This window comes from Tigriopus californicus, chromosome 12, assembly GCF_007210705.1.
Source record: "Tigriopus californicus strain San Diego chromosome 12, Tcal_SD_v2.1, whole genome shotgun sequence".
Taxonomy (NCBI): domain Eukaryota; kingdom Metazoa; phylum Arthropoda; class Copepoda; order Harpacticoida; family Harpacticidae; genus Tigriopus; species Tigriopus californicus.
The window spans coordinates 2,054,257-2,082,196 of NC_081451.1; the positions used below are offsets into that span (position 1 = coordinate 2,054,257).

At 43.0% G+C, this 27,940-nt stretch overlaps 2 protein-coding genes across 2 annotated transcripts in view; one reads left to right on the forward strand and one right to left on the reverse strand.

Annotated features, from left to right (window-relative positions):
- LOC131891943 (small ribosomal subunit protein uS11A) overlaps positions 1-27,940 on the reverse strand; it is a 104,569-nt gene that overhangs the window by 8,455 nt on the left and 68,174 nt on the right. The window lies entirely within an intron of this gene.
- On the forward strand, positions 2,370-21,565 carry LOC131891938 (zinc finger SWIM domain-containing protein 8-like). The gene is made up of 14 exons (XM_059241641.1): positions 2,370-2,669; positions 4,030-4,108; positions 5,216-5,483; positions 6,482-6,909; positions 6,988-7,150; positions 7,856-8,003; positions 8,507-10,223; positions 10,452-10,698; positions 10,773-10,930; positions 11,095-13,477; positions 13,560-13,627; positions 13,712-13,845; positions 16,357-16,506; positions 21,077-21,565. Exons 2-14 carry the CDS (start codon positions 4,046-4,048, stop codon positions 21,156-21,158), a joined length of 6,009 nt encoding a protein of 2,002 aa, XP_059097624.1. The 5' UTR covers positions 2,370-2,669; positions 4,030-4,045; the 3' UTR covers positions 21,159-21,565.

The following is a 27,940-nucleotide window of genomic DNA, read 5'->3' on the forward strand; positions in this document are numbered from 1 at the left end:
GGTGGACAAAAGTGTCCAAAAATGAAATGCCCACCCTGCACCCAACCCGGACCATGTTACTACTGACGTCAAGCCAGCCCCGCCAGGGTCAGTCAGTGGTCGGGGGCCTAACTTGCGCCCTTTTAGTGCTTACCTCAATGGAGGTTTGTACTTGCGACGGCACTAATCTTACCCTTATATGTTTCATAGCATGGCCAAGTACATCAACTCGTACAGGAATAACAATAACCTGCACCCATACTGACATTGGTTTGATTTCTGGTAGGTTTCTGGCAACCTGACTAATGCAGCTAAAAAATCTTCATTTTACGGTTTTCCCACAACATAAATAAAAACACACAATTTGTAACAAGAATGGTGGTGAATTGGGATGGAACTTTGCTTATCACTTTCAGTTCCGATTGGCCTACCAAATGAAGCTTATTTTTCAAGGGCCACAACTCTATTTTCGCTGTTTGGCAACTAACAAGGGAGGTTTGGTGCGTTGCAACATTGGATGGTGGACAGAGCCAAGGGGAGAAAGTTCGGAGCAACCCTGAGAAGACAGACAGTTCTTCTTGTTGGGCGCAGGCAGACGAAATCAGGGTGATTGACCCGTTTTGACTTTGTTGTGACTGAAGGATCTAAAGTCTTTCCATTTTCCCACTTTTATGAGGTTTAAAAGCAATACAGTGCGAATTAGTTGAGCAGAAAATCTGCTTTGGATATCAAATCAATTGCGTTGTCCCGTGCTATTCTAATGAGAAGTGGGAAATCATGAACCGTAGATTTACCTGAATGTCGTCTCGCTTACCCAAGGATCAATCTTTAATAGTCAAGCCCCAGTGCTGCCACTTTGGGGGTACGTCTAGCCTGGCAATCTTCCAACTGGACATGTCATTGATAGGGTTTCACATGGCAGTCAACGTATTGCCAATCATTATAAAGCTCGGGAAAATAACTTGTTTTGATGTGTTGGAGCAAACCTGAAGAGTTTTAGGTCTTTTTATTTATTATTTAAGACCCGGAATGCTTGCTCTAAATGCAATTTTTCAAACCATGAAAAATACTTCCAAAATGTTAAGTAAAAGTGAAAAAAAAAATGATTAAATCCAAACAGCCATGTATCCTTGTACCGTTTACTCTCATCAATTGTTTCACATCTGATTATTAAAATCTTTAAAGAATCACACTTTAGTATTTGTAGGCCATCTTTTTCTACAAAAGTAATGGTAATGATTAAGCCATTGCGTTACTTTTTTTTTTTAAAGGTACAAGCTCTATCTACATATATCATGACATGTGTTGTTGAAATTGGGATTCATAATAAGACAAAAACATACTCCAGAAGTAAGTGAAAGATTTTATGAATCTCAAGTTAAACACTTTTAAGTTCAAGATTGAACAATCATCTTAAAACTTTACAGTAAACCAGAAGGCAGGCTCAACTCACCCAACCTTGGTTCTTGCTAAGTGGTCACATTTAACACATTTAAAGGGGATTTACCTCCCAACAGCTGTAGCTGAACTCAACCAATAGGGCTTGTCAAGTGAACGCGTTCATGAACAATAGACGCTATTTTTATGGAGTAAAATCAAAGACAACATGCCCAGCCAAGCTGCACTGTGCACGCATTGAATTTGGACATTTATTCCTGTGTTCCTACTTGTCAAGGCAAATAGTGTTGAGGTATTGAGCCTATTTGATAGTACGGTCACTGAACTACAGCAAACATGTTCAGTTTGTTGGGTAGTGTAACGCACGTTACTCAAAATCATTTGATTACTGAAAATTCAATAAGCATATGGGGCAAGTTGACTGTGATGTTTGTCTGAGTTCTCTGTCCCTCAAATGCCCCAAATTAGTGTGCTGGACCGGATTTTTCCTTGAATTTCCTTAGGTTAGGCTGGTTTACCAAACGCATATCGTCCACCATTTCCTTCGTCATGGGATTTCCAAACAAAAAGTCTGTGGGTTTGTCCTTTTCCTTGGCACCCTTTCGGGTCTTCCCTAAAGCGCTTATTAATGGGCCAGAAGTTTCCAAAAGACACAACTAAACACAAGAGTTATGGTTGGCAGATAACTGGCAGACACAGCCTTCAAACAACCCATGCAGTAAATACTAGGGGGGGGGGGCTGTTTTACACCGCCTTTAAACAACACCTGAAGTAAATACTAGGGGGGCTGGTGGGCTTAAAAAGCTTAAACATGTCCCAATTTTCCCCACCAACATCAGGCTAGAGAGGCCAGCCCGGCGGTCCAGTGCAAAATACCACCTGCATGGCTGAGCCTACTGGGCCCTAATCGCGGCTGAATGGGCAGGACGGGCTGACTGAATCTGACAGGGCCGACCCAATATCCTCCTGGTTTGCCCCGACCCTCGGACTTGACATATTTGACCATCAAGCTGGGCCATTTCTGGCCCTCGACCCGGCTGGGCCCATGGCCTGCCTGATCCATCCGCTGGACGAAAAAAAGACCCACGACCAGGAGTCGAGCTAGCTAGTAGGACTGTAGGAATTTGGCCCTTTGGCAACAGCCTCCTCGTCCTCCTCGTCCTCCTCGTCCTCTTCGTCCTCGTCGTCTTGATCCTGGCCTTGAGTGATCCCTTTGACCGTGGCGAGTAGGGTGGATCCGTGCCTGGTAGCCGCACACGCCCGTATCATCCTCGAGCGGCGTCCATCCATCCGTAAGTAGGCCCACCATTCGGTTCACGGCTACGGTCAGGCCGTCGTCATTCATGGGCCTCAGGTCCAGAAAGAGCCCATGCCTACCCCAACGGTTTATTGGATATGAAGGATTAAGACGGGGGGATTAAATCCGAGTCGATTTTTGAAACCGCTTTCCACCCAAGAAACAAAGAAAAATGAGAAATAAAGGATGGAGAGGGCGTTCGCTTTGGTGGGAGGGATACACGCCCCATGACTATCTGGCCCCATCGAGCCCATGGGTCGAGGAAAAACCCCCATGATTTAGGGGCACTTCCTTCACCCTGACCACCCCAGAGTAAATGGGCGAAATATGAATCAAACTATTTCAAACCGCCCCTTGTGTCCGTTGGTGTACCAATCCTGAGGTCCTTCTGAATTGAATGGCCCTATTCCCATGGCTTGGTCCGGCGTTTAGTTTTAGGATTCCTTTGTTCTGCTCGGCAATGCTCTCTCACTCACTCGCGCCCTCATCCTTTGTCTGGGCCCATAGGGGGTGGGCTCCTGGGGGTAGGTGACCTGGAATGGTCCGACCTTTGGGACCGAGATCAAAGCCTGTCTAATGCGAGTCAGGGGAAACGGGAAGATATGAAGATATATGAAAGTTTGGCCCATACATGCCCATGAAATGACAAACATATCTCATGTCTAACAAGAGGAGTCCTCTGGTTGAAACCTAGATCAAGTCCATGTAACATGAAAGACAGGCCAACCCACCCTATGGCACTTGAAATGGGGCCAGTGCATATTTCTCAAGAATGGTTTTGGGTCTTTTATGTTGAACACAACTCTCAACCCATTCAATCATAACATTGGCCACGGACTTCTAGAAACATGGACGGCGAACGAGCTGCCCGGCCAATCGGCCTACTCTTGATCATAGCCACTCTGAGCCAATTTTAGGAATTAAAGTTATAAAATAAGAAACGTAGATCTCTTCAATTAACGGTAGGTCAATTTTCTATCATTGACATGCAAAGTCGATCGTTTCAAAGTTATGTTGTCCAAAGCTTATGCAGCTGACCCAGAGCAGGCCGAAAATTCCAATTTTATGTCGTGTTTACTACATAACTTTGAACACGTCTCCTGAGTTCCCTAAGCATAGGATTACACTCAAACTGGGCTGAGTTCATCTATTCAACCAAATCTTGTGTTCGTATCAAGTGCTTATTTGGAATGATAATAATGAGCGGTTTGGGAGAAAGGATATTTTGGCTTTCGTTGGCAGTCCATATCTCTAGAAGTCCGTGAATTTCCCCAACATAGCTATCTTCACGCTTCAAAGTGGAGGGACAGGTCAGCCCATGGGGCCAATGATGGTTTAATTTTATATCCATATAGGTGGATCGCCTGGAGGATGTTCGCGTGGGGCGATGATGTGGAGCGAAGCTCCTATGAAGACTCGGAGGCCTTTGAAGAGGTAAGAAAGAACCACCAACCCTGGGCTTTTGTTGACCTTCTCCCAGACCTCTAGCAACATGGACGGTGAGCCAGTTTCCTGCCCAAGCAGCTGACTCTAATGAACCCCTTCTCATAATACATTCAGGCAACGAGAAATGTACGTAGAAGGAGGCCATTGGAGACCCCAATTCCTTTTATTGCATTTCATGGCAAACGGGTTTGTTCCCCCAGTCATATTGCTCAAGATTCAAATTCTTTATCGAGTCATCAGTGCATGAATTTGTGTACTTTTCGTGGGTTCCCTCAGGCCAATTCTTTTGGGTGCAAATTTGGCCGGGTCATTTGATCTCATGAACTGCATATTTTGAATAATATGGTGCCAAAACTGTTTTCCTTTGCTTGAAGTTTATACCTCTGGAATGCCTGAGAATAAATCCCTGTATTGGCCCTTGATCCAGGATAGTGCTTATGAAGCTCTGTCCGTGCTCAAGGGTAATTTTCCGAGATTTATGCACTGCACGGTACTGAGCTTTGGAAGTGGATAAATTCACTATTCTGGATAGAAATGGTTTGTTCTGGGCAGGATTAGGTGGGATCTGCCTCGAAATGAAACTGTTTGACTAGTTCAAGACAAACGTGACAATTCTCGCTGTGAGTCCCATGTCCAGTGTTCTAGAGGTTCTTTTTTGTGCTCTTCAAGTTGGAAAGTCCGAGAGGATCTGGCTCCTGGGAAGGGTTTTGGGGTCATTGACTCGCCCTCGATTGACCAAGAGTTATTGCATTGCAAAATTTCATATGCCCCAGAACACCTGGTCAACAGAAACAGTTATATTGTTCGTTCCAAAGCCTGGCTATTCCAGTCCTTCAGTTTCAAACCAGATTTTTTTTTTCTTAAATGAAATTGATTTCATGCGCAATTACTGTTGATATGAAAATCTGGTAATCAATAACTATGCCCTGATGGACACAACATTTACCTGGAAGAGGGATTGGATCATTCGACTTCAAAAACAATCTCTTCTTGTAACGGTATTTCCCGTTGAATGTCTAACCCGCCCAAACCGTGAATCAATCTCACGTGGTCAAGACACAATCAAAAATTGGGTTCATTCATTCCCCTCTTCAGGATTCGAATTGCTCGTGGTTTTCCGAACCCGAGTCCGTGCTAAACAACTGGCGAGGCTGGCGCAAACAGAGCACCTCGCAACCGCCTCCGCCGCCCTCGACCCTGGGTCTGGTCACACCGGCTTTGGGCCTGGGAACGGCGGGCGGAGGGGCCGGAGGGGCTCACCATCACGGGTCTTCATCGGTGGGGACGGTGACGGCGGGCGCCACTTTGGGCGGCTACGGCCGTGATTTGGGCCCGGTTTCCTTGCCACCGGCTTTTCACCGAGGTGAGTGGGGATTTGGTTCAGACCTACATAGGTACCTTTAACAGGGGAATCCGGGGTTGAACACGTCAAGTGGCCTATGTTTCTGCCCCCTTTAAAAATAGAGATGGGATCGAGGGGTGTAAAATCAAAATGAAAAGATTTGGTTTTTTTTTATATATAAATAAAATTTCAAACTATCTGTCAGTAACCAGGTTTATGAATGAAATGAAAAGGATGAAAAGTATTCGAGAAAAATGTCAACTCTTCTAATCGGACTCGAATTGAACTTGAGTAATCCGATCCCAATCTGAATCCGAAAATCCCATCAGTTCCGAAAACAAAACGCTAAATCGACCCCTTAGACAATCATTCGCCAATCAATGCAGACATAAGTATCATTTTGCTTTTGATAATGCTGGGAATGACATTGCGAATAGCGGTTGAAAAAATACCGGTTATTTATAATAGTACATTTATTTTTCGGTTCCATATACAAACCTAATTGGTGAGCTAGGGTTAACAGATCCTTGCAACCGTTCGATTATTCATCTAAGGTTTTTAATATTGTTGTTTTGGTCAGTTAACTTGCTCTATATGAACGAAAAAACGTTCATTATTTAATTGTACGCAGCAACTGTATTAACCTTTGGCAGCAGTTTTCAAACAAGTACAGCATAAGCACATAACACAATGCACCCCCGAAGCCCATGGATTTTTAAGATCATTGAAACTTTCGATAATTGGGCAATAATCCTGATCATCCGAAAATTCAAGGGCGAGCCAGATCTGTATATCTCAGATAGTATATGAATATAAAGTTATGTAAAATGAAGATGTTTTTTTTCTTTTCGTCTTGAACTCCTGGGGATCCCAATCTCATTAGCGATATGGAAATGAAATGTATGCCTTCTCTTGTCTTGTTCGATGATTTGAAATCGATCCAGTTTCAATGAAGTATTGCCCATTTCCAAACAATGTTTTGGGCTTAGCATAGAAAATAATACGATCCTCAATTCCAGGTACCTCGGGTTATGGCACGCCAATTCTATCTCTGACGGAGTTATCAGCGCGAGAGGTGGCCTCATCCATCCCGTTCGAATTGGTCGAGGTCTATCATCCGCCCGTGCCTGAGCAGCTTCAGTTACGGATCGCATTCTGGAGCTTCCCCGATCAGGAGGAGGACATTCGTCTGTACTCGTGCCTGGCCAATGGCAACTCGGACGAGTTCCAGAAAGGCGAGAACCTCTTCAAGACCAGATCAGTCAAGGACCCACTTCAAATCGGATTCCATCTCTCGGCTACCATCGAGCCAAGCACAGGCAAGGCTAGCCAGAACACGTCGGTCACCTTCGACCGCAAGAAGATCGTGTCATGCCAGTGTAGTTGCAACTCAGCAGCTCAGTGGTGTTCGCACGTGGTGGCACTTGCGCTGCACAGGATCCACCAGGTAACACTGGAAGTGGGAGAGCGCGCGTGTGCTTGGATGTGCGCAGGCTAACACCCACACCCCTTTTTTGTGTTGCAGTTCCCTTCAGTGAGGCTGCGGGCGCCGGTGAGCGAGTCGCTCTCGCGTTTGGAGCGCGATCAACTACGCAAGTTCGCCCAGTACCTCATTGCCAAATTACCCGAGCAGATCCTGCCAGTGGCTCAAAACATCCTGGATGATCTCCTTTCGCAAGCTCAAACTGGTAAATGCAACCTAAAAGACAACATTAAGTGGGGTTTTTTTTTAAATCTTTTATTCGCTGGTTTATAGCATGATTTTTAGAATATTTGGTCATGTCAAGGGTTTGAATTAGCTGCATTAAGGCACCCTTGAATGTTAATGCTGATCTGGGATCGTTAACAACGTTTAAAACTCAACATTGGGTCAACTCTAATATAAGTATAGAATCCTCGAAGAGAGCACGGCAGCAAGTTATTCAAAGCTGGTGCCTGATTTGATAATCAAGAGTATTTCAAGCCTTTCGTTAGTTTTTTTTCGGGTGATTTGTTCACATGAAATAACCCGTCATTCCCATGAATAATTAAAATTCAAAGCATGGCATTCAGTATTGGCTTGTTCATTATGGGGACCGGTATTTCACCGATTTCTTTTTTAAAAATCTTTTTATGAGGCATATTTCTCTCCTCAACACTTGGATTTATCAATGGCAAAGGCAAAATCTCTTGACAATTTGACACAAGTCTCGATGCGAAACGTTCGATGTGTTGTTTTGTGTTGTTTGTGGCGAGTATACTCTCCTCGTTCATATGGTTGCTGATGGGACAAACAACTCGGGGAATGGGTCAAGTTTTATGGTTTGGTAGCACTAAAGTAAATATGGCTGTTTAGAAGCAATTCATAAGTTATTCGGAAACCCCCTTCATAGAGGATGAGCTCCGATTTCTAGATATCAACACTGTCCAAGGAGCGCCGGATCCAACTTTGGGTGGAGCCACTGGAGAACAAGCCGCCTGGTGCTTGGATGCCAAGAACCTCAAGGACAACATCAAGAAGATCCTCATCAAGTTCTGCGTGCCAGCTCCTATCGTGTTCAGGTAGGCACTAAAGATTTCAAATCAAATCAAGCCCCCCCCCCCCTTTATTTAAGTCTGCAGGGTGCCACCCACAATAGTTCTCAAGAGTCGGCTTCAATGTCAATAATAATTATGATGCCAGCATTTATTAAAGATGGACTAGGAATGTTTACTTTTCTAAAGCATGTAAAAGATTGAAACAGGCTTTGCCTCCGAAGAACCCAAGTTCTCTGGGAACGAACCATGCCTTGGCCTATCGGGGTTCTTCAGACCACCTGGCTGCCATGGTTTTATTTTTTCACGTAGAGATTGCTTGAAAAAAAAAAAAAAAAAAATACATTAGTGATGCCAAAATTGTCAATTGCAAGATTCATCGATTTTCTTTTTTTTTTTTTTCTATCTTCCAATGGGACGCATTCTAATTATTAGTGAAGAAGAAAAAAAAAATGTATCCTGGGCAGTATCAGTATCAGAAATGATAACCGCACAGAGTACACAACGTAACCAACGACTTTGTTTTCCAGCGACGTGAATTGTCTCTCGAACTCGGCTCCACCCTCGGCCTCGGAATGGTGCAGCTATTTGCGACCTCTTCGGGGTCGAGAACCCGAGGGCATGTGGAACCTTCTCTCCATTGTGCGTGAGATGTACCGGCGCAACGACCGCAACGGGATCCCTCTGCTCGAGATCGTGACCACGCAATGTCTCGAAACTGCCCAAATCATGGTTTGGTGGTTCAACATGAAGGTGGCTCTCCAACAGAAATCCCACGGCAAGCACAACGTCAACTCAAACTCGCAGGTCTCGCAGAATGCGTGCTCCTCCTTGTGTGATGAGATTGTGACGCTGTGGAAGCTGGCCGCCCTTAACCCTTGTATTTCGCCCATGGAGAGAGAAATCCTGAGAAAAAGACTGATCCAATACCACCTCACGGTTGTGGAGAAGGTGCGGGCCAACCAGAGCACAAGCACCACCTCCAATGGGGGTGGCGGGGGACCTCCGCGTCATACCAATAACAATGGAGTGGCGTCCGGTGGGGGGTCGCAGTCCTCCAAGCGCCCTTCAGACATAGAGTTGTTCCCCGGGTTCAAGCCGGCCATTGAGGCGTGCTCGCTCAACTGGGACGAATACTCGATCCCCGGGGTGACCTACGGTCTCAATGCCCACTACCTGAGCCCCTTTGCCGTGTTCAAGCTCAAGCAGGATGAGGGTGAAGGTGAGGGTCAGGTCAATTCTTCACAAGCGGTGCTGCGGTGCGAATACCCTTCGCGACCAAGGAGCGGCCCGCAGCCCCTTCCCCCAGAGAATAACCCCTTGAACAGCGAGGAAAACGTGTCGGATGAAGGTGTGGTCAATGACCCTCCCCTGTTTCCCTTGCCTAGTTCCTCCTCCGCAGAGGACTTCGATAAGACTGAAGGCGCCCGGGACTCCTCGGGCAATGAATCATCTCCCGAGCGCGAGGACGGTCCCAAGGGGCTCAAACTTGTCCCTGGCTCACCAGATGAGGAAGACAAAGAGGAGGAAGGGGCGGAGAATGCGTCCCATTCTATGCATAATAATACTAGTAACGATAATAACAATTCCGATAATCATCATCATCACCACCAACTTCACCTGCAGCAACAGCCCAACTCTAGTAATAATAGCCACAACCATCAGGAGAACGAACAGTACCAGGTCTACTTTTATGACCCCAAGTTACCTGTCAAGATGATCTCAAGCGCTCCTGGTGCCGCCGACCAAGCGGGTACCCACCCCAATGGCACCCCCCTCTCCCCGGTGGTAGATGTGTTCAGGAACCTTAGGCCCAAGATTGAGGACCCGTGGGAGGTGCTCTATATGCGAGCGGAGGGCATCCACGCCCACGGATACCAATCAGAGGCTTGCAAGATGGCCGTCCATCTGGCTCATGACTTGCTCAAGCATCCACCCGATCTTCTCTTGGAGAGCAACGCCCTCTCCAATCATCACAACAACAACAACAACAAAAATAATACTACTAATAATAATAATAAAAACAACAACAACAACAACGCATCCCACTCTTCTACACCCAACGCATCTTCGTCTGCTTCTTTGTCAGTATCTTCAACACCAACCACAGCGTCCTCAGTTACCTCGACGGTTGGTAGTGGAATGGCGCCAAGTACGACGAACACGGGCAACAATAATAATGGTAGTAATTGCCCGGGAATTTCCAATCCACCTTCGAGTAACACTGGCACAGTTCCCAAACCCAAGGTAAGAAAAAAAATAACCGACGTTTAGATGGTGTTATGGACTTAAATCAATTGATTGAGCATTTTCATGGACAATTTTGTAAAACGCTCTTCATATCCAAATGGTTCCACTTGGGTCGCTGTTCAACTCATCACCCGCAAAAAGACCGAAGATGGCTACACATTCCGTAGAGGAGACATTTTTCTTTCCCTATTAAAGATTACGTGTCTCATTTCTTTTCTCCTCTAGGGCAAGAATAGGAAACGCGTTTCCGCAGGAAGTCACCAGATCACGCACACAGCTTCGACCACTTTGGCTCATTGTGCCTTTCTATGCACGGTTCTGGCCGAAAATACCCAATATTATCATCTAGCCTTTCAAATCGGCCTTTTCGGATTGGAGATGGCTCGACCTCCGGCGACCACGAAGCCCATGGAGGTGAAGCTAGCCCATCAAGAGTCCGAACTGGTAAACCTTCTCAAGAAGATCCCATTAGGTGAGTGGGTGCTAATCAGAGCCGATTGTCGATCATTGAATCTGAGACCATAATGGGTTTTCCTCAATCTCCAGGGAGAGGTGAGATGGGCATCATTAGGGAGAGAGCCTACCAATTGAAAGAGGGAATCCTCAGGAATCGAGGAGAGGCCCTTTTACCCCTCATGTTGGCCAGCTACATTTTTGAAAGCCTCGTGGTCAACGCAGAAAGACCCGACGAGCAAGATGAAAACGTGAGTACCCTTAGGGTTTGAAGTTTCTTTCTACAATGCCACTGCATTCCAAATGCGAATTTGGCCGTCTAGAATGTGGAGGAGGGAGGAATTCCTCTCTCCTCAGCCACGGATTGACAGGTTCTTGTTGTAATTCTATGTGGTTGTTGTTGTTGTTTTTGTAGCTGGGGTTTGAAGCTTCGGTGGCTGCAATTGGATTGAAGGCCAATATCTGTGAGGCAGATCATCCCCTCTTGTGTGAGGGCACCAGGAGGCAGCGAGGGGATCTAGCCATCCTTTTGCTCACCCACTACAAGGACGATCCCACCCGGTTGGCTCAAATCATGGAGCAGTTGTTGGATAAGGAGATGAACCCCTTGTTCAAATCGCCGATCATTCCTGCGGCTTATTACATAAATGGACGCAGTGTCAACAATGGGCAACAGCCCACCCAGCCCCCGGCTAGATCTTTGGTAGACCAACTAGCACAAATGGCTTTAGCCGTGCCGCCCACAGTGAACAGGCGGAGGAGCGTCCAACACCCTGAGGCCCAGCGCAACCCTGGTGTCAACCCTGCCCCACATTTACCTCCAGCAAATGGGGGCTTTGAGTCGTGGGCATCATGGGAAAACAATTTGCAAGCCAATCAAGAGCGCCTGGGCGAATGGTCCCATCCAGCTGGAGCGGTTGGTTCCTCGCCCTCTGGTGCCCGTGCTCTGGAGCCTTCATCTTCCGAGAATTCCGTGGCTCGAGGACCGGCTCTCCGGCTTCACCATCATCGGGCAGGGCCGGGGTCGGAGTCTAGTTCCTCTGGAAACTCCTCGGCGGACTCCATTGATTCCTCAGGATCCTCTTTTAGACAGCCGCCCATGACATCCCAACCCCCACATGCTCTGGCCAACAAATTGGGGGCCGGGAACAAGAATGCACCCTTGATGGGCGCTGCGCCTGGAAGCGTGGACAATGTTTGTGGAAATGGCTTGCCCTTGCCGCAACCTCCTCCACCCGCAGGTTTGTCTGGGTCGGCCTCGGCTCCTCTGATTCAGGGCACACCTCGGCCTCCCTTGTTGAGTGTGTCCTCGGCCAATAACGTCCTGACCCCTTCAAGTAGTTCCAACGGACTAGTCATGCAACCCCAGGTCAACATGAATCGAAATGGGGGCATGTCCAAGGGGAGTCGTTTCAAGGGAAAACGTGCCTACCCCTCCATTCCCAACCAACCCTCGGAAGCATCTGCCCATTTCATGTTTGAACTAGCTAAGACCGTCTTGAACAAGGCCGGGGGCACCTCCACCACGTCACTATTCACCCAGGCTAACCAGAACATTCGCGGCCCTCACAAGGCCTTGCACATGTGTGCATTCCAGATCGGCTTGTTTGCCTTGGGCCTGAGCAACATGGTCACGGCCAACTGGCTCAGTCGGACGTATTCCGGGAACGTTTCTTGGATCACCAGTCAAGCCCTGGAGCTGGGCTGTTCAGCGCTGAACTTCCTCATGAACACGTGGGAAGGTCATTTTTCACCCACCGAAGTGGCCAGTTTGGCTGACAAGGCCTCCAAGAGTCGAGACAATACAATGGTGCGTGCGGGCGCCGAGCTGGCTCTCTCCGTTTGTCACCACGCCGGTGCCCTTAACCCGACTGAGACTCAGAGGGCCATCGAACAGTGCAACGAGCAAAGCGTTCAAATGCTCGAAAAGGCCTGTCTGGCTGTCGAAAAGGCGTCTGCTAGTGGTGGTGTGCCACCCGAAGTCATTTTTGAAGTGGCACGCCACTGGTTCCGCCTCTACGACAAGCAGGCCCCTGGCAATGACGAAGGTGAAGGTCAACAACATCAGCAACCCGTAATCATGTCCCAGCAACAGCAACAGGAAACCCTGGTGGCTGCCAACCTCATTCAGAGTCTGAATCATGCGGCTGCATTCCCTCAGATGTCAATGGCGCCCCCGTCTCTTCAAGTCAGTCTCCCGTTTCCCATCTACAGCCTCGTGCCCGGGTTCCCCTCCAACCAGAATCCCCAGTCCCAGTTCATGTTCGTGGCGCCCCCACCCCAGAACAATGGCGCAGTGGGTCTGCAACTCCAAGCGGCCGGTTTGGCTGCCCAAGCTAATGGAGCCCAATACTTGGCCAACCAAGTGTACCCGCCTGTCAGCGGGGTATCCAATCAGCAAAGGTTCAATCTCACTGGAGGACCTATTTTCCAATTGGGCCTGGCCGCTGCGCCCCTTCTCCCCAATCCTCCACCCACAAACCACTTACAAGCAGTCCACGCCGCCGCGGCTGCCCATCAACAACAAGCGGTGGCGCTACTCGCACAGGCTGCCCAACCTCCCCCGGTTCAAGCCCCTATGGTTCAACACCCCAATCAAGGTGGTCAAGCCCAAGGCAATGGAACCGCCCCAGGGGCCAATGGTCAGCGATACCTCTTTGCCACCTACAGGGTGGGTATGTTGGCTTTAGAGCATCTAGGTCGCAAGATCAGTGAAGAAAGGCCTCAGCTCAAGTTTGCGAAGAACCCTAGTTACGAGGAGGATGTGAAGTGGTTACTGCAGATTGCCAAGAAGCTTGGTAAGATCGTCGTCACCATCACCCCTCTTTTTGTTTGTTTCAATGATGATCGTGCTAATGGGGTCTTCCCATCTCCTTACAGGTCTGCCCTATTTAGAGAAATTTCTTGTTTTTGTCATAAGTACAATTTTGTCCCCCTTTCTGTTGCACGTAAGTATTTAAGACAAGCAATTACGCCTTCTATCCCGTTCTAGCCCATTAACCTGTCTCGTTTACTTTCCTCAACAATTTTAGGACCTGTTATGGGAATGTGCCAAGATTCTAGCGCAAAACGGTTTCCATCAGAACAATATTCAGTATTCCACGGTGATCCACCACATCCAAACTCAACCCCACCTAAGCCAATTGCTGACACGTTGTTGCAACATGTAAGTTTGCCCTGAAATGTAACGGGAACCACCGGAGATGTTGTAAGGTTAGGTACGCTTTTTGGCAAAATAGTCTTTAGTGGATTCAGCGGGCATACAACCAGGAGAAAGGTGATTTGTGTTTCATTGACTCAGACCGCAATCAGTCATGAAAAACGTCAGGTGTTTACAAACAAAACCCTTTTGTACGTAAAAGGAAGCAGACAAATTGAATGTACACCAGGCACATGCGAGCACTGTCGAATTATTGCTTGAATTATGAAGCATCCTACTAGATTTATGGTTCCATATCAAACTCTACGAATAGCTCTTGTTGTTGTATTTTGTCACATCGAGATGATTTTGGAATGCAGTCTCAGACAACTTGCAATCCTTTGCAGCAAGTTGACATCAGTTTGCAAATTCGTCTCTTAAAGTACACGACCGATCAAAGACTCTTGTTGGAAAGATGATCATCAAAGTCATGACGAACTAATTCATGTTCCTATTTTTGCTGCTTTCACATTCCTCGTGCAGTAATGCAGGTTTTTTTTCACATTAAATTCCAGTAAAGAATTTAAATCCTCCTTGATTCAAAATGAGATCACTTTCCAAGTATGAAATATTGCTTGTAAATACGAGTAATAGTCTAGCGAACCAACCAACTAAGAAATGACAAAACGACTTATCGTTCTTCAACCACAGTTCACTTGTTGCTTACCATCTGCATGCTAATATTAGCCATTGTGATTGATTTACTTCTGACTGCCAAAAGGTGCTTTGATTCGCCTCAATTCCATTTTGTTGGATATGAAATTAGAATAGGCAGCCGAAAACAAAAGCAGATATATCCAAGCTGGTCAGGTGCTCGCTTTCGTAGCATTTTGGGGATTTGTCGACATTGATTCGTTGCCGCCTAATAATCCAATGTAACGACGATTCATTTCGAGGACTTAAAGCGATTAACCATTGCCCCTCCCGGTAATTTCGAACAGATATTTTTATATTTTTGGTTGCTATGTAGTACAAAAATGATTTTTCTGTTTTCGGATAACAATTTGAGATTTTCACTTCTTGTTTTACTAGATTTGTAAATCAGGCAAACCTATTTTTGAAAATTAATTTGATATTGTAAAAATACAAACTTCATGCATTATCTTAGATGTTTCTATGAACACGGCTGAGTACTCTTGAGAAAAATTGAGGTGGTTTTTTTTTTTTTGAACTAATTTCTTTCAAGCCATCATCTTGTCATAAAAGTGAATGTGAACACACACAAAAATGAAAATGATCCGAGAGTTTCCGTGTCGGTCTGGCAATTTGCAAGCGATATTTAGCGTGTCTTTGCGATATCACACCATTGGCTTTCAGCAACATGCATGCAAGTAAGAGTCGACTGGTTCCAATGCCAAGAATCTAGACATTAAGGCCCATTGTCACGACCAAAAGCACTTCATCCGTTTTGGTACTTGACGTACGTTTAATTGAAATCATAACTGCCAAATCGCGTTATTAACTCACGCACTCGTCTCAATAGAACCTATAGAACAACTACAAACTGTAATTATAGCAGATTGGGGCTCCTCTTCGCCAAGCCACGTTTAATTAGCTCTTCATTGAATCGCGAAAGAGAACCATGTGAACCGAGGAAAGAAACTCAAATGGACCGATACGCATCAAGAGAAATGCCAAGGGTTGTTATTGCCTTAAGACCTAACACCTGATGATTTTTCCGAGCTAAATGCTAAATGCGAGAATGAGCATGGTTCCTCCTGACGCCATGTTATTGTTATTTTGTTCATTTTGGTGTTGCATAGAGCTCAAGATAAGATTTCTGAATAATAACACCTCAAAGAAACAAATGAGGAAGGATGTCAAGGTAAAGCAAACAAGGATTTATGTATGACAATGGCATCAATTTGACATAGTTAATTTTGAAAAACGAAATCGAACTAGACCCATTCTTAAAACTGTTCTGTATCAAGTTGAAAATGACCATTGCGGCCGACCAATTTGCGACTGATGCCTAAAACTTCATAAGCAAACGTTGGGATTTGCGGTGATAAAGCCGGATATTTTTTTTTTGTGTGTCAAGGTCAACACTCTTTTATGGGTTTTTTCTTCTGGAGTCTGTATGCACATTCTCTTGATGTCACTAGTTGTCTTCGTTCCCCATTTCACAAGATATAGTAAATGCGTTTCAAGAAAACAAGCTCACAAGTTGACTAAAGCCTCCTTGTTAATGCTCAACATGTGAGAACTACAAGCTGTACACACATTCAGGGACCAGTTACTCAAATACTTGACGAGGGATAGATAGGCTGTCGTCCTGAATTGGCACGATCCGATCGAACCGCCAATCTGTCTGAACACTCTCTTCTCCCCCAGTTTATTGGCCATTACTGGGTCGTGACTGCTATCTCTATCTATATTAACAACTGGACGTGATTCCAAAGAATCTCGCCCAGGATCAGACGACGGACCCCAAGGAATAATGATGATAATAACAATAAGTTTCGGTCTTCATTCTAGGTACTACCAATGTCTGCATTTGAGACTCTTCCACGTGGCTCCTGCAGACTATGACGACTTTGTTAAAAGTCTTTTGCGGGCCAAGCAGGCCTTTAGCTGGATTGCCGATGGGGGAAATGCCTACAACTCCCTGCTTCAAAGTATCCGGAGGTAAGTCGCTTGCCATTTTTAAGTTAGTTTTTTGGTAAGATAGAGATTCAACATTAGGGGCACATCAGGCTCAGGGTTTTTGAGGTGTCATTGTCTTCTGGTGAAAACCTTTGCAATCATGCAAATTGATTTGCGGATCGAATAAAAATGACTTTTATGAATTGAAGGTTTGCCATTTGGTCCTATATGTATGCATTGTTCCGCAACAAAATAACAATTCTTGGTAGATGCAGCTGTGGGTCGGTACCTAGCTTTTGCAGATTTTTGGAGCAAAACCATGCAAAGTTATATGTTTAAAAAGTTCATGGAATTTTTATTTTTTCCTTTATTGCGACTCTTGGTCATGTCATGGCGCAAAAATAAAAAATAACCATGGTTTATAAGCACTAAACAAACTTTGTTGAATATATAAAAGATAATCAAAATTATAATCCATAATTCACCGCCCTCTTTCTTTGCTTGACATTTCCATTTCTGTCTTTTTGTGACTTTTACATTTTTGTTTGCGTTTCTTACCAATTTTAATTGCTTTTATATAGAAGTAATATATAATGCGGTTCATAGAACGTTTTAAGTGCCAACTGAAAATACGATTCTAATGTTTCCATGAGAGTATTCTCCGCCAAGCGAAGTGGAAAGGTGCCAACAGCCTAGGTCTGTCAGTTACACCACTCATTTGGTAAAGAGTCTTTCTTCTCCTTCGATAAACCCAACCAAGGATACCTTTAACAGGAGGATTGGACATGGCAATTGGCGAAGCTAGGCCATTTTGTGAAAACAACATTTCAGCTGCCCCAAAAGTCACAAGGGATACTACCATACATTATGAAAAAGCGATTTTAAAGAAAAAAAAATAGTGTTTCAATGACAAAACTTTAAGTTATCTTACTTTAAATGAAAATATCGAAAGTTTCTGGTTTATGTAGTGAAAAAAAATCTAGAGTTTTTAGATTAGGTAATTATGAATAAAATATGTGCCGTTTGGCCTGAACTGACAGTACCTTACTGCGTGTTTCTATTGATACCTCCGTCAAAGAGCTGTGACCAAAAGAAAAATCGGCCTAGCTTCGTAGATGTCCACTCCTCTAGTTAAAGGTCTCTCTGACCCAACTGACATGGCTCGAGTGGATCCTTGGATTTCACGAGTCTGGCAACGCGCTTTCCCTCGAAGGAGGCTTTTCTCGACCACGTCTGGCAAATCGTTGACCACAGCTGTCGCATATCTTTATCAGTGGAGGTCTCGAATTACCCAATATTGTGAGAAAGGTGCTCTAGTTAGTCTTACAGACTTCTAGAACCTCTAGGATTCTTTCGAAGCTTGTCGAGAACTTGATTCAAGCATTCTGAGTCGACATCCAGAATGAGTGTTGGAGATTTGTTAGGGAGAAACATGCGAACAGTCTCCTGGTTTGAATTGATAATGATAACCAGTTCATGTTTAAGGAGCGCAAAAAAACGATGCAAGAGATTCCTCAACTTTCAAAGCCACTGGCCGTTTCTCAGTATGTTCACACGAGTGACATGTGGTTTTTATCATTAGTCAGTAAGACTACAGGTGTTATGGCGAATTCCACAAGCGGTCTAAGACCATTCCCTCCAATAGACGGCAGAGTAGTTTTTTTGGTCTCTTTTGGCTAAAAAAAATATTTTCAATTTCACATGACGAGACTTGCACTTTATGGACTTGTCTAAACTTTCGTATGAGGACTTTGTTGTTATCTCGGAAAAGAAAAGCTAGCCTCGGCTTTGTTCAGGATGCACTTTAAAGCTCAAAGTGAATTTCAGTGAGTTCGGCTTATTGTACATAGTCTACCCAATCTGTCATCAAGTGTACTAGCAGATCTATTCTTAATATCTCATCAGCTCCATTAGTGAGAGATTTCCCTTAAACACAAACTTTTGGCAAGGGAGTATGTGTAGTTAGCAATTAGAATATCAGCTGAAACCCGATCCTCGTTTGCGTTTCAATTTTGACATTTAAGGATAAGTTTTTATTTTTTGATAAGTCTTCATGCAGCTGAGCCATTGAAATTCAGGATATTCATTTGAAGTTAGCATACGTAGCATTTGTTTCAGCGCATTGTAGCAAGTAAAATAAAAAGTCGCGCATAAAAAAAGCACTCTAGTACTTGCTATGTGATGTTGTAAGTTGGTGTGTTACCGAATCAGATTTGATATCTTTTACAGGACTTAAAATAGACTTTCTTGGATATGATTTACCAAAGGTGCGTTCATTTAAGGTGTTAAAGCGGCAACTCCTTTTGCTATTTAAATAAAGCAAAGAAGCTTGGACCGAGGTGGTCAGAGATTGAACCAATGGTAGCATGATGAATGGAAAGCGGCAACTGTTGGCCTTTGGACCATCGGACATGAAATAAAGAAGGCTAACAACAAGTCTATTGTGGTTTTCTACTGTAGCAGAATTGGTCACCACAAACCAGTGCTGCTCCAGCCAATTAAAGGCAGTGCCTCTAAAATCAGAAACCATACTTTAAAAGCCATTCAGCTGTCCCATTCGCCCTAAATACGGGTCTGTCTGGCTTGCTCGCGTTGTACTCCCTAGGCCTTGCTTCCTCAATGTTTGAAGGGACAGTATTTTGTTCGGAAACAATGGACTTGTCACCACGCAACCTTTGTTTTAGAACAACACCCTGCCCATGGCATCAATTGGAACGGGCTAGAAGTCTTTCTATCGATCTCTAAGGGTGGAAGGAAATCTGAAGTCTCCTGCTCCACTGTTGTCGATTCAAATACCAATAGGCAGGGTTGTGTTCGAAATGATCCAGCCTGCTTTTTGTGACTCACGAGTAGAGGTCGGAATAATAGTTTTTTTGAACAAATTGCGTTTTGAACTATACTGACAATTCTTGAGTTTTAAGCATAAAATAACCTGAACCCGAGGATTTTTGTGTCATACTATGGCTAAATTTAGGAGAGCTGTATGCCAAATTCATTTTACTTGTTGCGATTTATCCCATAAGACCGAAGAAAAGAACAAATATATATTATCGTTTTGACAATGTTTCCATTTCTTACGAGTTCCTTTATCCTGACCAAAAAATGCATGTAGTGGTTGGCATTTACAAATAACTAAAAGGACATCTTACATTTTTCTGCTAACTATACCGTGAGGTATCTGTATCCAATTGTCTTAGATTATCACAACGACGAATGATATTGAACTTGCAAACAATTCATCTAATTTGTTCTCAGGATGCCGTCAAATATGAACCTCACTGAGAAGTCGTAGATATGAGTTTGCTTTACAACTCAATTTTTCGCTGATTTCAAGACTAGTTGATATTTATCAACCCAAAGAGCAAGCGGAATGAGAAAAATAGCCATCCAGCAAGTGTTGCCCCTCCTCCTTTAGTAACTTATTTTGGCTGATTTTCTCCACTAAAAGACCAACTCTGTTTTCGACCTCTACTCATGAACAACTCATCATGTTATGATATAAATACTACAAAGAAGCACGGGCTCGACTAAGTCAGGGAGAAAATCTCAATAACAAAACGGCTCTTTCATTGAATACGTCTACATAATTGATGCGTAAAACAAATCGATCAGCATGATGTCTTTGTTAAAGGAGCCACAAATGTTGCCTCTGGTATTGTCTCATGAAGTCGAAGTCGCCTCGGCTGGATTCGGTTGTCTTTGTTCCTCTGGACATGTCCGTCCATTCTATGGCTTACTTCTCTTCTGACGTACGTGGAAGCCTCAAAGCCACGAGAAGGAGCGGTCTAGTCTGAAGAATGAAGTCTAGTTGGTGGCGCCAGTTGTGTAAGAAGATGTTAGCCTAGGCCGTGCATCCATTGAAGAGACGATCCATGGCAGGCAGTCGCTAAGAGCGTTTTCAAACCAAGAAAACGATATCGCGATGTTGGAAAACCAGTCACGTGGTAACGTGGCCAGTTACCAACGTCGCATGTCGGGGAAATATACCCCACTACCACGGATATCCTTCTAAAGGCCCCATCTTCAAACGAATCAGTGGAATCCTGGTTGCCCTCTCTTTGACTAGAGATCGATTTCGAATGCGATAGTCTTATCTTTGTCATGAATTGATGATCTGGACACTGAGATAAGATGTGGTTAGGAGGGGATACCGCTAGTAGGTATTACATTCACGATTATCAAACATTACCTTAGGGAATGACCAAGATTCTTGCTCTTGTTGAGGAGTCCAAACGGAAAGCAACGAATCGATTGTTGAGAGTGATGCGATTTAGTTCACTTTTGATATTTTATGTACGCTCTGAAGACATGTGATACATTACAGGATCATAGTTATTTTGATTACCAAGGACCAATACATTCAAAGCCTTCATTTTCAACCATATTTCTAATGTCATGCTTGGCTGTTATACACTGTAGTTGCCATGAATAAAGTATTTTAGGTTTGTGTTCGACTGGAAGTTTTGAGTCACTCCATGATTTCCTGGCTCACCGATGAATCGCGTAACAATCTGAGAGTAAATTGTTCAACTGTCATCAATTCTCGGGACCAATCCTCTATTTGAGGGTTTTTAAGCTCATTCCGAATGATACATCTTATGTCTCTTTTCAGATCGAAGACTTGTAAGCGAGAGTTGTGGCATAAGATCTCTGATGCTCAGAACCAGCAAAGTGGATTGGAGCCGCCGATGTAGCATGTTCTACCATTTTAGTTTGTCTGTCGGTTTTTTTCCCCATCCTTGATAATGAATTCAGGATCCAGCGGCGAGATCACAGTTCCCATAGTATCACCCTTTAGCAAAAGACAGTTTCAAAACTTAGTTCAACTTAGTATTTACATGACCCACCATCCCAACAAAGCACATCACCACCTTTTGAAACTGTACATAACTCGGATAATGACATACTCTCCTTTGTTTCTTCATTGTATAGCCTAAATAATATGAGAATTATTACTTGTACTCTCTAAATCTACCATGATACATCTTCTATCAACATGAATATATACACCCATACACATGATTATCATACTTGTACGCTAAAATTGTAAGTTCAGTATCATATACATTTATGATGGTAATAAATGACATGTCTTTTCCAAGTCTGACGAATTTTGATTCAGCGAGATGCCAAGTTTTTGCTGGAAGCCCACTTTGGATGAATGCTATTCTTACCGTTTTTATCTCTGGAATTCTTCTACGCGCCCTTCACATCGCCAGAGGCGCCATCTGTCGGTTGTACTCCTTCAATCGTCAAACCATTTTTTGCATTACCTTTTACTATTGCGGTTTCCAGTGTTAGACATTTTAGGACTTAGGGCTTACTGCCCGTAACAGTCTTTCCCCTCACACTTAAGGTCAATTGCGCAAAGGTGGCGTTAATGCGCTAGATGTGGAAACACTGGCAGCTACTTACAGAGTGTGATCTTCGGCACAATGGAAATGAGTGCCCAAAGTAGTTTGATATCCCTGAAGAGGTTTGTCAGGGTTGTATACAATTTCAATACAAGAATGTACCTTCGTAACAGGTGTTTTTGAACCTACAGAGTTGAGTGGCATTGCAAAATATGCATGAAAGAATTAGCTTAGGTTATCAATAATGTTGCAAAGAACTTCTCGATGAGCCAGATATTTGTTTTAGTGGATTTCCTTTCTAGCAAAACACTCGTAAAATTTGAAATATTTGGAGATTTCCTATGCTTTCTCGCNTGGACACTTTTGGACACTTTTGTCCACTTTTGTCCACCCTTATTTTTGGACACTTTTGGACACTTTTGGACAGGGGTGGACAAAAGTGGACAAAAATGAAATGCCCACCCTGTCGTAAATACAGCACAAACCTAGCTGCAATAACTCAATTTGTCGCAAAAATATGCTCATAATATATAAATAGAACATATTTTGTCTGTCTTTAGTTGTCAATTTTAGAACCTTTTGCCATCTACCGTTGAATGGATATAAATAGTCAAAGTTTGGATCATGCTGTACACAATTGTAATTGATTTTCTATCAATGTGGCTAATGAGTGGATAGATTCACTTTAGATTTTCATTTGTTTCAAACTTGGACTAACACTGTCGATGCAAATAAAATCCAATTTGTTGAGTTAACGCGAGTATACCAAAAATGCCTCTTAAACCAAATAAAGGCCCTTAATATACCAAAACAAGTATCATTTCTCAATGTTAAAAATGGACAGAAACAAATTACCGAGCTTTTTTGGCATTTATGCTTTTTTATTTATGTCATAAATATCATTTCTTATATATAAGAAAATTGCAAACCAATTAACCACTTAGTGCATGCTCTAGTACCATCTGTGAAAGGAAAGGAAACGTTTTGCGATCAAAAGGATGTTCCAATTTCAACCCCTGTCTGGATTCAAAGCTGGGGCAATTTTGAGATCTTGAGAGGGATCAAACGCAAGCTTGACTCATCCTATAACGTTTTACCTGGATTTTTGGACTCCCGACAGTCTCAGGTCTGGGTGGCTGAATTGTAATCTCCTTTGTCGTTGTTCATCCCACTGGAAGCGTATTCAAGATAGACCCTACCTAGAGTGTTTGTGTTGGTCAGAGAAATCATTCGCCATCAAACCTGTTTACTCAAAGCAAGATAATATTTAAAATGATCATTCTGATCAAGTGTTCAAACCCGCCTGAGAGCAATTGGTTACATACATACTGTACATGATACATTTATACAGGGTACTTGGATAGCTTTCACGAGCGGATTTGATCAGTCGTGGGGTGTTTGCTTTTACGTTATACAACTTGCTAGTTGTTCAAAGCGCTCGAAGCGCTCGACCGTCAATGGGGGAGGGGGGCCATCAAGCCAATTTGGATTGTATCATTGTGATCGAGTTCTGAGAAGCGTGTCTAAAGTACAACAAAGACTTCAACTCCAAGCGGTGATGTTTGATCAATTTGACCATTTGACCATTTATCTTCGCTTTGAAAGCGAAATCTGGAGAAAATAAAAGTGGAAAACAATCTCCATTGATTCATTAGCCGGGGTCGAGTTTTTGAAGCCAGTTTTTTTTTCAGCCAAAAATTTGTCCTGCAAACTTTGTTGTCGTTTTATATCTATAAAAGCACACCAAAACGTCATGAATGTGTTTTTTGGAGTTTTACTTCCTTGTTATATTACCAACAGGGATCTGACATGAATTGTAACCTTGTTCAAAAAGTCCCCCTCAGTTTTGAGACCAATTTTTCATAAACAAAGGAAAGACCAGATAGATGTATTTTTTGACGCAACGTTGCAAAAGGTTTTCAGTTTTTGAGATTTTGAAGAGCAAACCATAAAAACTAAGACACTAGTTAGAAAACCTGAAGCAACATGAAAAGGACATAGTTGTTGTTTACCCCTTGGCACCTGAGCGCCCCCTTTTGACTAATGTTGTAGAGTATCGAGAGTTTTGCTGTGGTATGGGTCAATTGCAAAAGTGTTGAAAGTAGTGGAGCCGTTATACGAAAAGCCATAGAATAATTCTGGAAACGATTCAAAGGTTAAAACTTTAAGCTAGTTTTGACGCAGAGGTCCAATTGTTGGTTGAAAAAGCGGTGTCATTTTTACATTGTTTGACACATCCCTACATATCCGAAAGATGGCGCTTGGGCGCAAAGGGGTACAAAAAACCAAACAAACGGATCCTGTGATCGTATCCGATTGGCTTCGATTTGTCTGCACAAGAAAAAGGAAATTTGTCAAAAATATGTTGCTTCGATTGCTGGAGATGTCATTTACGCATATTTTTTTAGTATTAAACTTATCATCAATATGGACCATGCTTCTGCTTTTTGGATATGAAGTAACAGAAGAACATGGCTTCATCTTCATGATTGCAATATTTACACCCGAGGTGGTTGACAATCGGATTCTTTTCAGCAGGTTTGTTGGCACTCTATCTTTTTGAATACATCACATCAGAGTGACCATAAATAGGTTCCCATACAGACTTACTCATTTGTGTTTAAAAGCAAGTAAAGGACAAAAACCGAAGGATGGCATACCATTTCGAAATAGACCCCGATAGGAACTTGAACCCGAAGGTTTTATGTAAGAAAAAAGTTCCTCGATTTAACATTATATATGTCACTAGAGCACGATCCTTACAGTCTGAAGCTCAAGTGCTCGTCCACTAGAAAACCAAAAGTTGTAAATTTTCACCTCATCACTTTCCCAGATCCCCAGTCATCAGTTCTCAAATCAAATTACGTCAGGGTACCGACGGTAAAGCTTTATTTTGGACGATAGCGAGAGCAGGCCCGTCCCAAATTTGTCTTAACCTACCGTTGTCGTTGTACATGGATGTTTTGATATTATGGCCGTCAAGATTGAACACACTTGCCGGGCAGATGTGAGTGCATGAATATTCAGTCAAGGTGGGCTCCCAAATCTTCTCACAGGCTCACGCTTTAATAAAATGATGTTTGAGCTGTCTGCCAGGAATGCCACAATCCAATCACTCAATTGATTTTACCTGTAAGAATGACATCGTCTCGTGGTAATCCCCCTGAAAACTAATCCCCCAAGTGCGGCTTTCATGTCAAAAGAGTCACTAAAATATTTCACATCAGAACATTACAAACGTGACTAGTAGGGCCAGGAAATATGTCATTTTTAGATTTTTGTTTACTTTTTTCGATATTTGGTCATTCTAATAATTTTCCAATNCTTCTCGATGAGCCAGATATTTGTTTTAGTGGATTTCCTTTCTAGCAAAACACTCGTAAAATTTGAAATATTTGGAGATTTCCTATGCTTTCTCGCCCATTTAAACTCGGTTCTAGACCCTACCCAGTTCTCCAATTGAGCTTGAATGGGGATGCAATTTGCGTCAAGCAGCTCAGAGGCCCCATGTTTTTGTCAAGAGCAACAATGAGTGCCTCAAAATCAGGATTTGGCTCCAAACGCACAAGTTCGTAACAGGGCTTCAAAGGAAAAATGATTGGTTCAGTGCGGTAAAACCCTGGAGATCACTTGAAAAGAACCAATTAGGATTTCACCGTCAGCATTGAAAACGATGGTACTCTTGGGTCTATTATCTTGTTAAACCACCTCGATGGCAAAGAAGGCAGGTTTTCTTTTTACTCAAGTATGAAAAATCAAGGGACCCGTGGGAATCCTCCTTTAAGCTTGAAACCCTCGCATTATTTCCGGGGAAGAAAAATTTGAATATAAGACAAAAACCAAACTGGGCCTTAACTCAAAAATTGACTATGAATCAATTGTGGGATAGTTGCGGTTAATGTTTCCGGTATGTGGTTAAGAGCATATTGGCATAGCTATTACCTCCATGGGTGTCACTATTTGTTCATGAAAAAGGAGTCAATTTGATTTTGGCCTAATCTTTCCTTTCATGGTAGATAGGTTTAAAGAAAATTGCAAAAAGGCCAAGTGCAGTATGAAATGTCCATCAATGTCATAAAAAATACACACAAAGGATGTAAAAAAGTAACAATGCTAACCATAAAGAAGACAAATAATGAGAAAAAAATGAAACGCGGTCTGAATACTCAGTTTCCTTGCTAGCGAGTATTCATTTATGTAAAAATCAATCTTCAAAAAAGCATCCAACGAATTTTGCTTTGATAAAAAGGGGGAGGGGTATTCTGGTTGGCCCAGTTTTTTAATAAGAAAGAATCCCATGGTTTGATTCTCCTCTTTGAGCTTTCTTTTGAAAAAACGTTGCAATGTTACCCACACCCACAAATGGAGAAGCAATCAAATACCAGACATGGTATTGCTTGCTATAATCTTGAAATGGATGCTGAAATGAGGCTCACCCCTTCTTTTCTGGCACAGCAAACCAAAAAAAACCATGTCAACCCTATTTCCTTTTTTTACATTGAACTTGATTTCCTCCTCTCAATCAGAAATTGTCCTTGTTAGTACAAATTGGCAAGTGTGCTCTCCAAAATCTTTTCAGTGTTCAAGTTTCAAAGCAATGCTTTGATACAAATAAACGAAATTAGTACATGCTTTGTTTCAATAGGAGGACGAGAATGGATAATATGTCCGTAAAACCTGTTATTCATGAAGGTAAAATCTCCTTCTGTCTAGAACGCACCTTTAACCTCTTCAGTAATCTAGAACAAGAGAGCCAGGCAAAGTGCACATGGTAGCTTTGTACTTAGTTACGCTCTGGTATTCAGGTAATTATTATTTTTCTTTTTTTACTTGGAAAATCACTTTACGGTTTGGCATGAATCAGCAAATCAAAAATGTTCTTGGAATACAAACTACAGAACACGTCGTTTTATGCTCCATAAATGTGTATGATGTTTTTTAGATCTACGCAAAAACTCTGTGAATGTGACAAACATGTCTTGACTAAACCGTGAACTTGATAGGCTGAAAAAACTTGGCTTTTGTTCACCCTGACATTGAAACATTTCTTTTTTTAAATCTTATTTCCAAGTGGCGAATAAAAAAAAGTTACTAAAGGACTAGACAAAGTATTACACCAAGGTCAGTCACTCAATTTTTAACAAATTTTCTGGTTTGGGGCGGTTCTTTGTCCACTCTCATTCCCTGTTTAGCAATAAATATTGGTACCAACCCATTCATAATTGTTTAATGCCATTCTGTGTGGAGCAAGTTGAAATATGTGCCTTGAATTAGGTCACAATCAAATATGGGGATTAGTCCAAATGAAATCAGAGTCATACGTTAATGAACGATTTTGACTTGGCCCAAATAGGAGAAGCCTATTCCATGGTTCAAGGCAGTCAAACAGGTTTTTGAATTTTGGTTGGGATTGATCACTTTAATTGCAAAATTAATCAAATCGATCAGCAGTGCCAAAAGGAACAAGTTTATGTGCCAGTTTAGAAAAATGGTCGATGTTGACCTAAATGTGAACGTCTTTGCAATACCTTTATGGCTTATGATTTGTAAAGGGCAAAAAGCCTCCCTTCGACTTGGAACGTTTCTAAAGTTTCGGCCAGCAACCGAACTACCGTCGGTACAAGTTATTCATTTACAAAGAGGTTCTGAAGGACTGATAATGCTCTTGGCGACATAAAAAGCCAATCAATACCCTAAAGAATCTAAAAGACGTTCCAATTTGAGAGAGAGCAAAAAAAACCATGAGTAACTTCTTTTGTTCGTGATTCTATAACAAATGTAATTGAAAACTTCTGAAAGAGGCCCAGTATACTTCAAAACGAGCATTTGATTTTCATTACGCATATGAATTCAGACTTTTCAATTTGGCCCACATTCTATTTTCCTTTTCCTTTCTATGCACAAAAAAAAACGTTTGATAACATCTTTGACGGAATATCAGATCTGGACTTCGTTAAGGACAAATTGATATGAGTGATCGATAATCTGGCCGAGGAGTAAGATAAAATATGTATTAGGGCTAAAATGACACACTTGGCACTTTTGTATTTGTGGATATCCGTGGCAAACCTCTTATCTTATGGTGCATTTAGACGACACTTATTTTGACACATATCTTGTGG

Coding starts and splice junctions, on each gene's coding strand:
- LOC131891938 (XM_059241641.1), top strand. CDS start 4,046: ATGTTCGCGTGGGGCGATGATGTGGAGCGAAGCTCCTATGAAGACTCG. Junction 7,151..7,855: donor CCTTTCGCAAGCTCAAACTG/GTAAATGCAACC, acceptor TCCGATTTCTAG/ATATCAACACTGTCCAAGGA. Junction 8,004..8,506: donor CCAGCTCCTATCGTGTTCAG/GTAGGCACTAAA, acceptor TTTGTTTTCCAG/CGACGTGAATTGTCTCTCGA.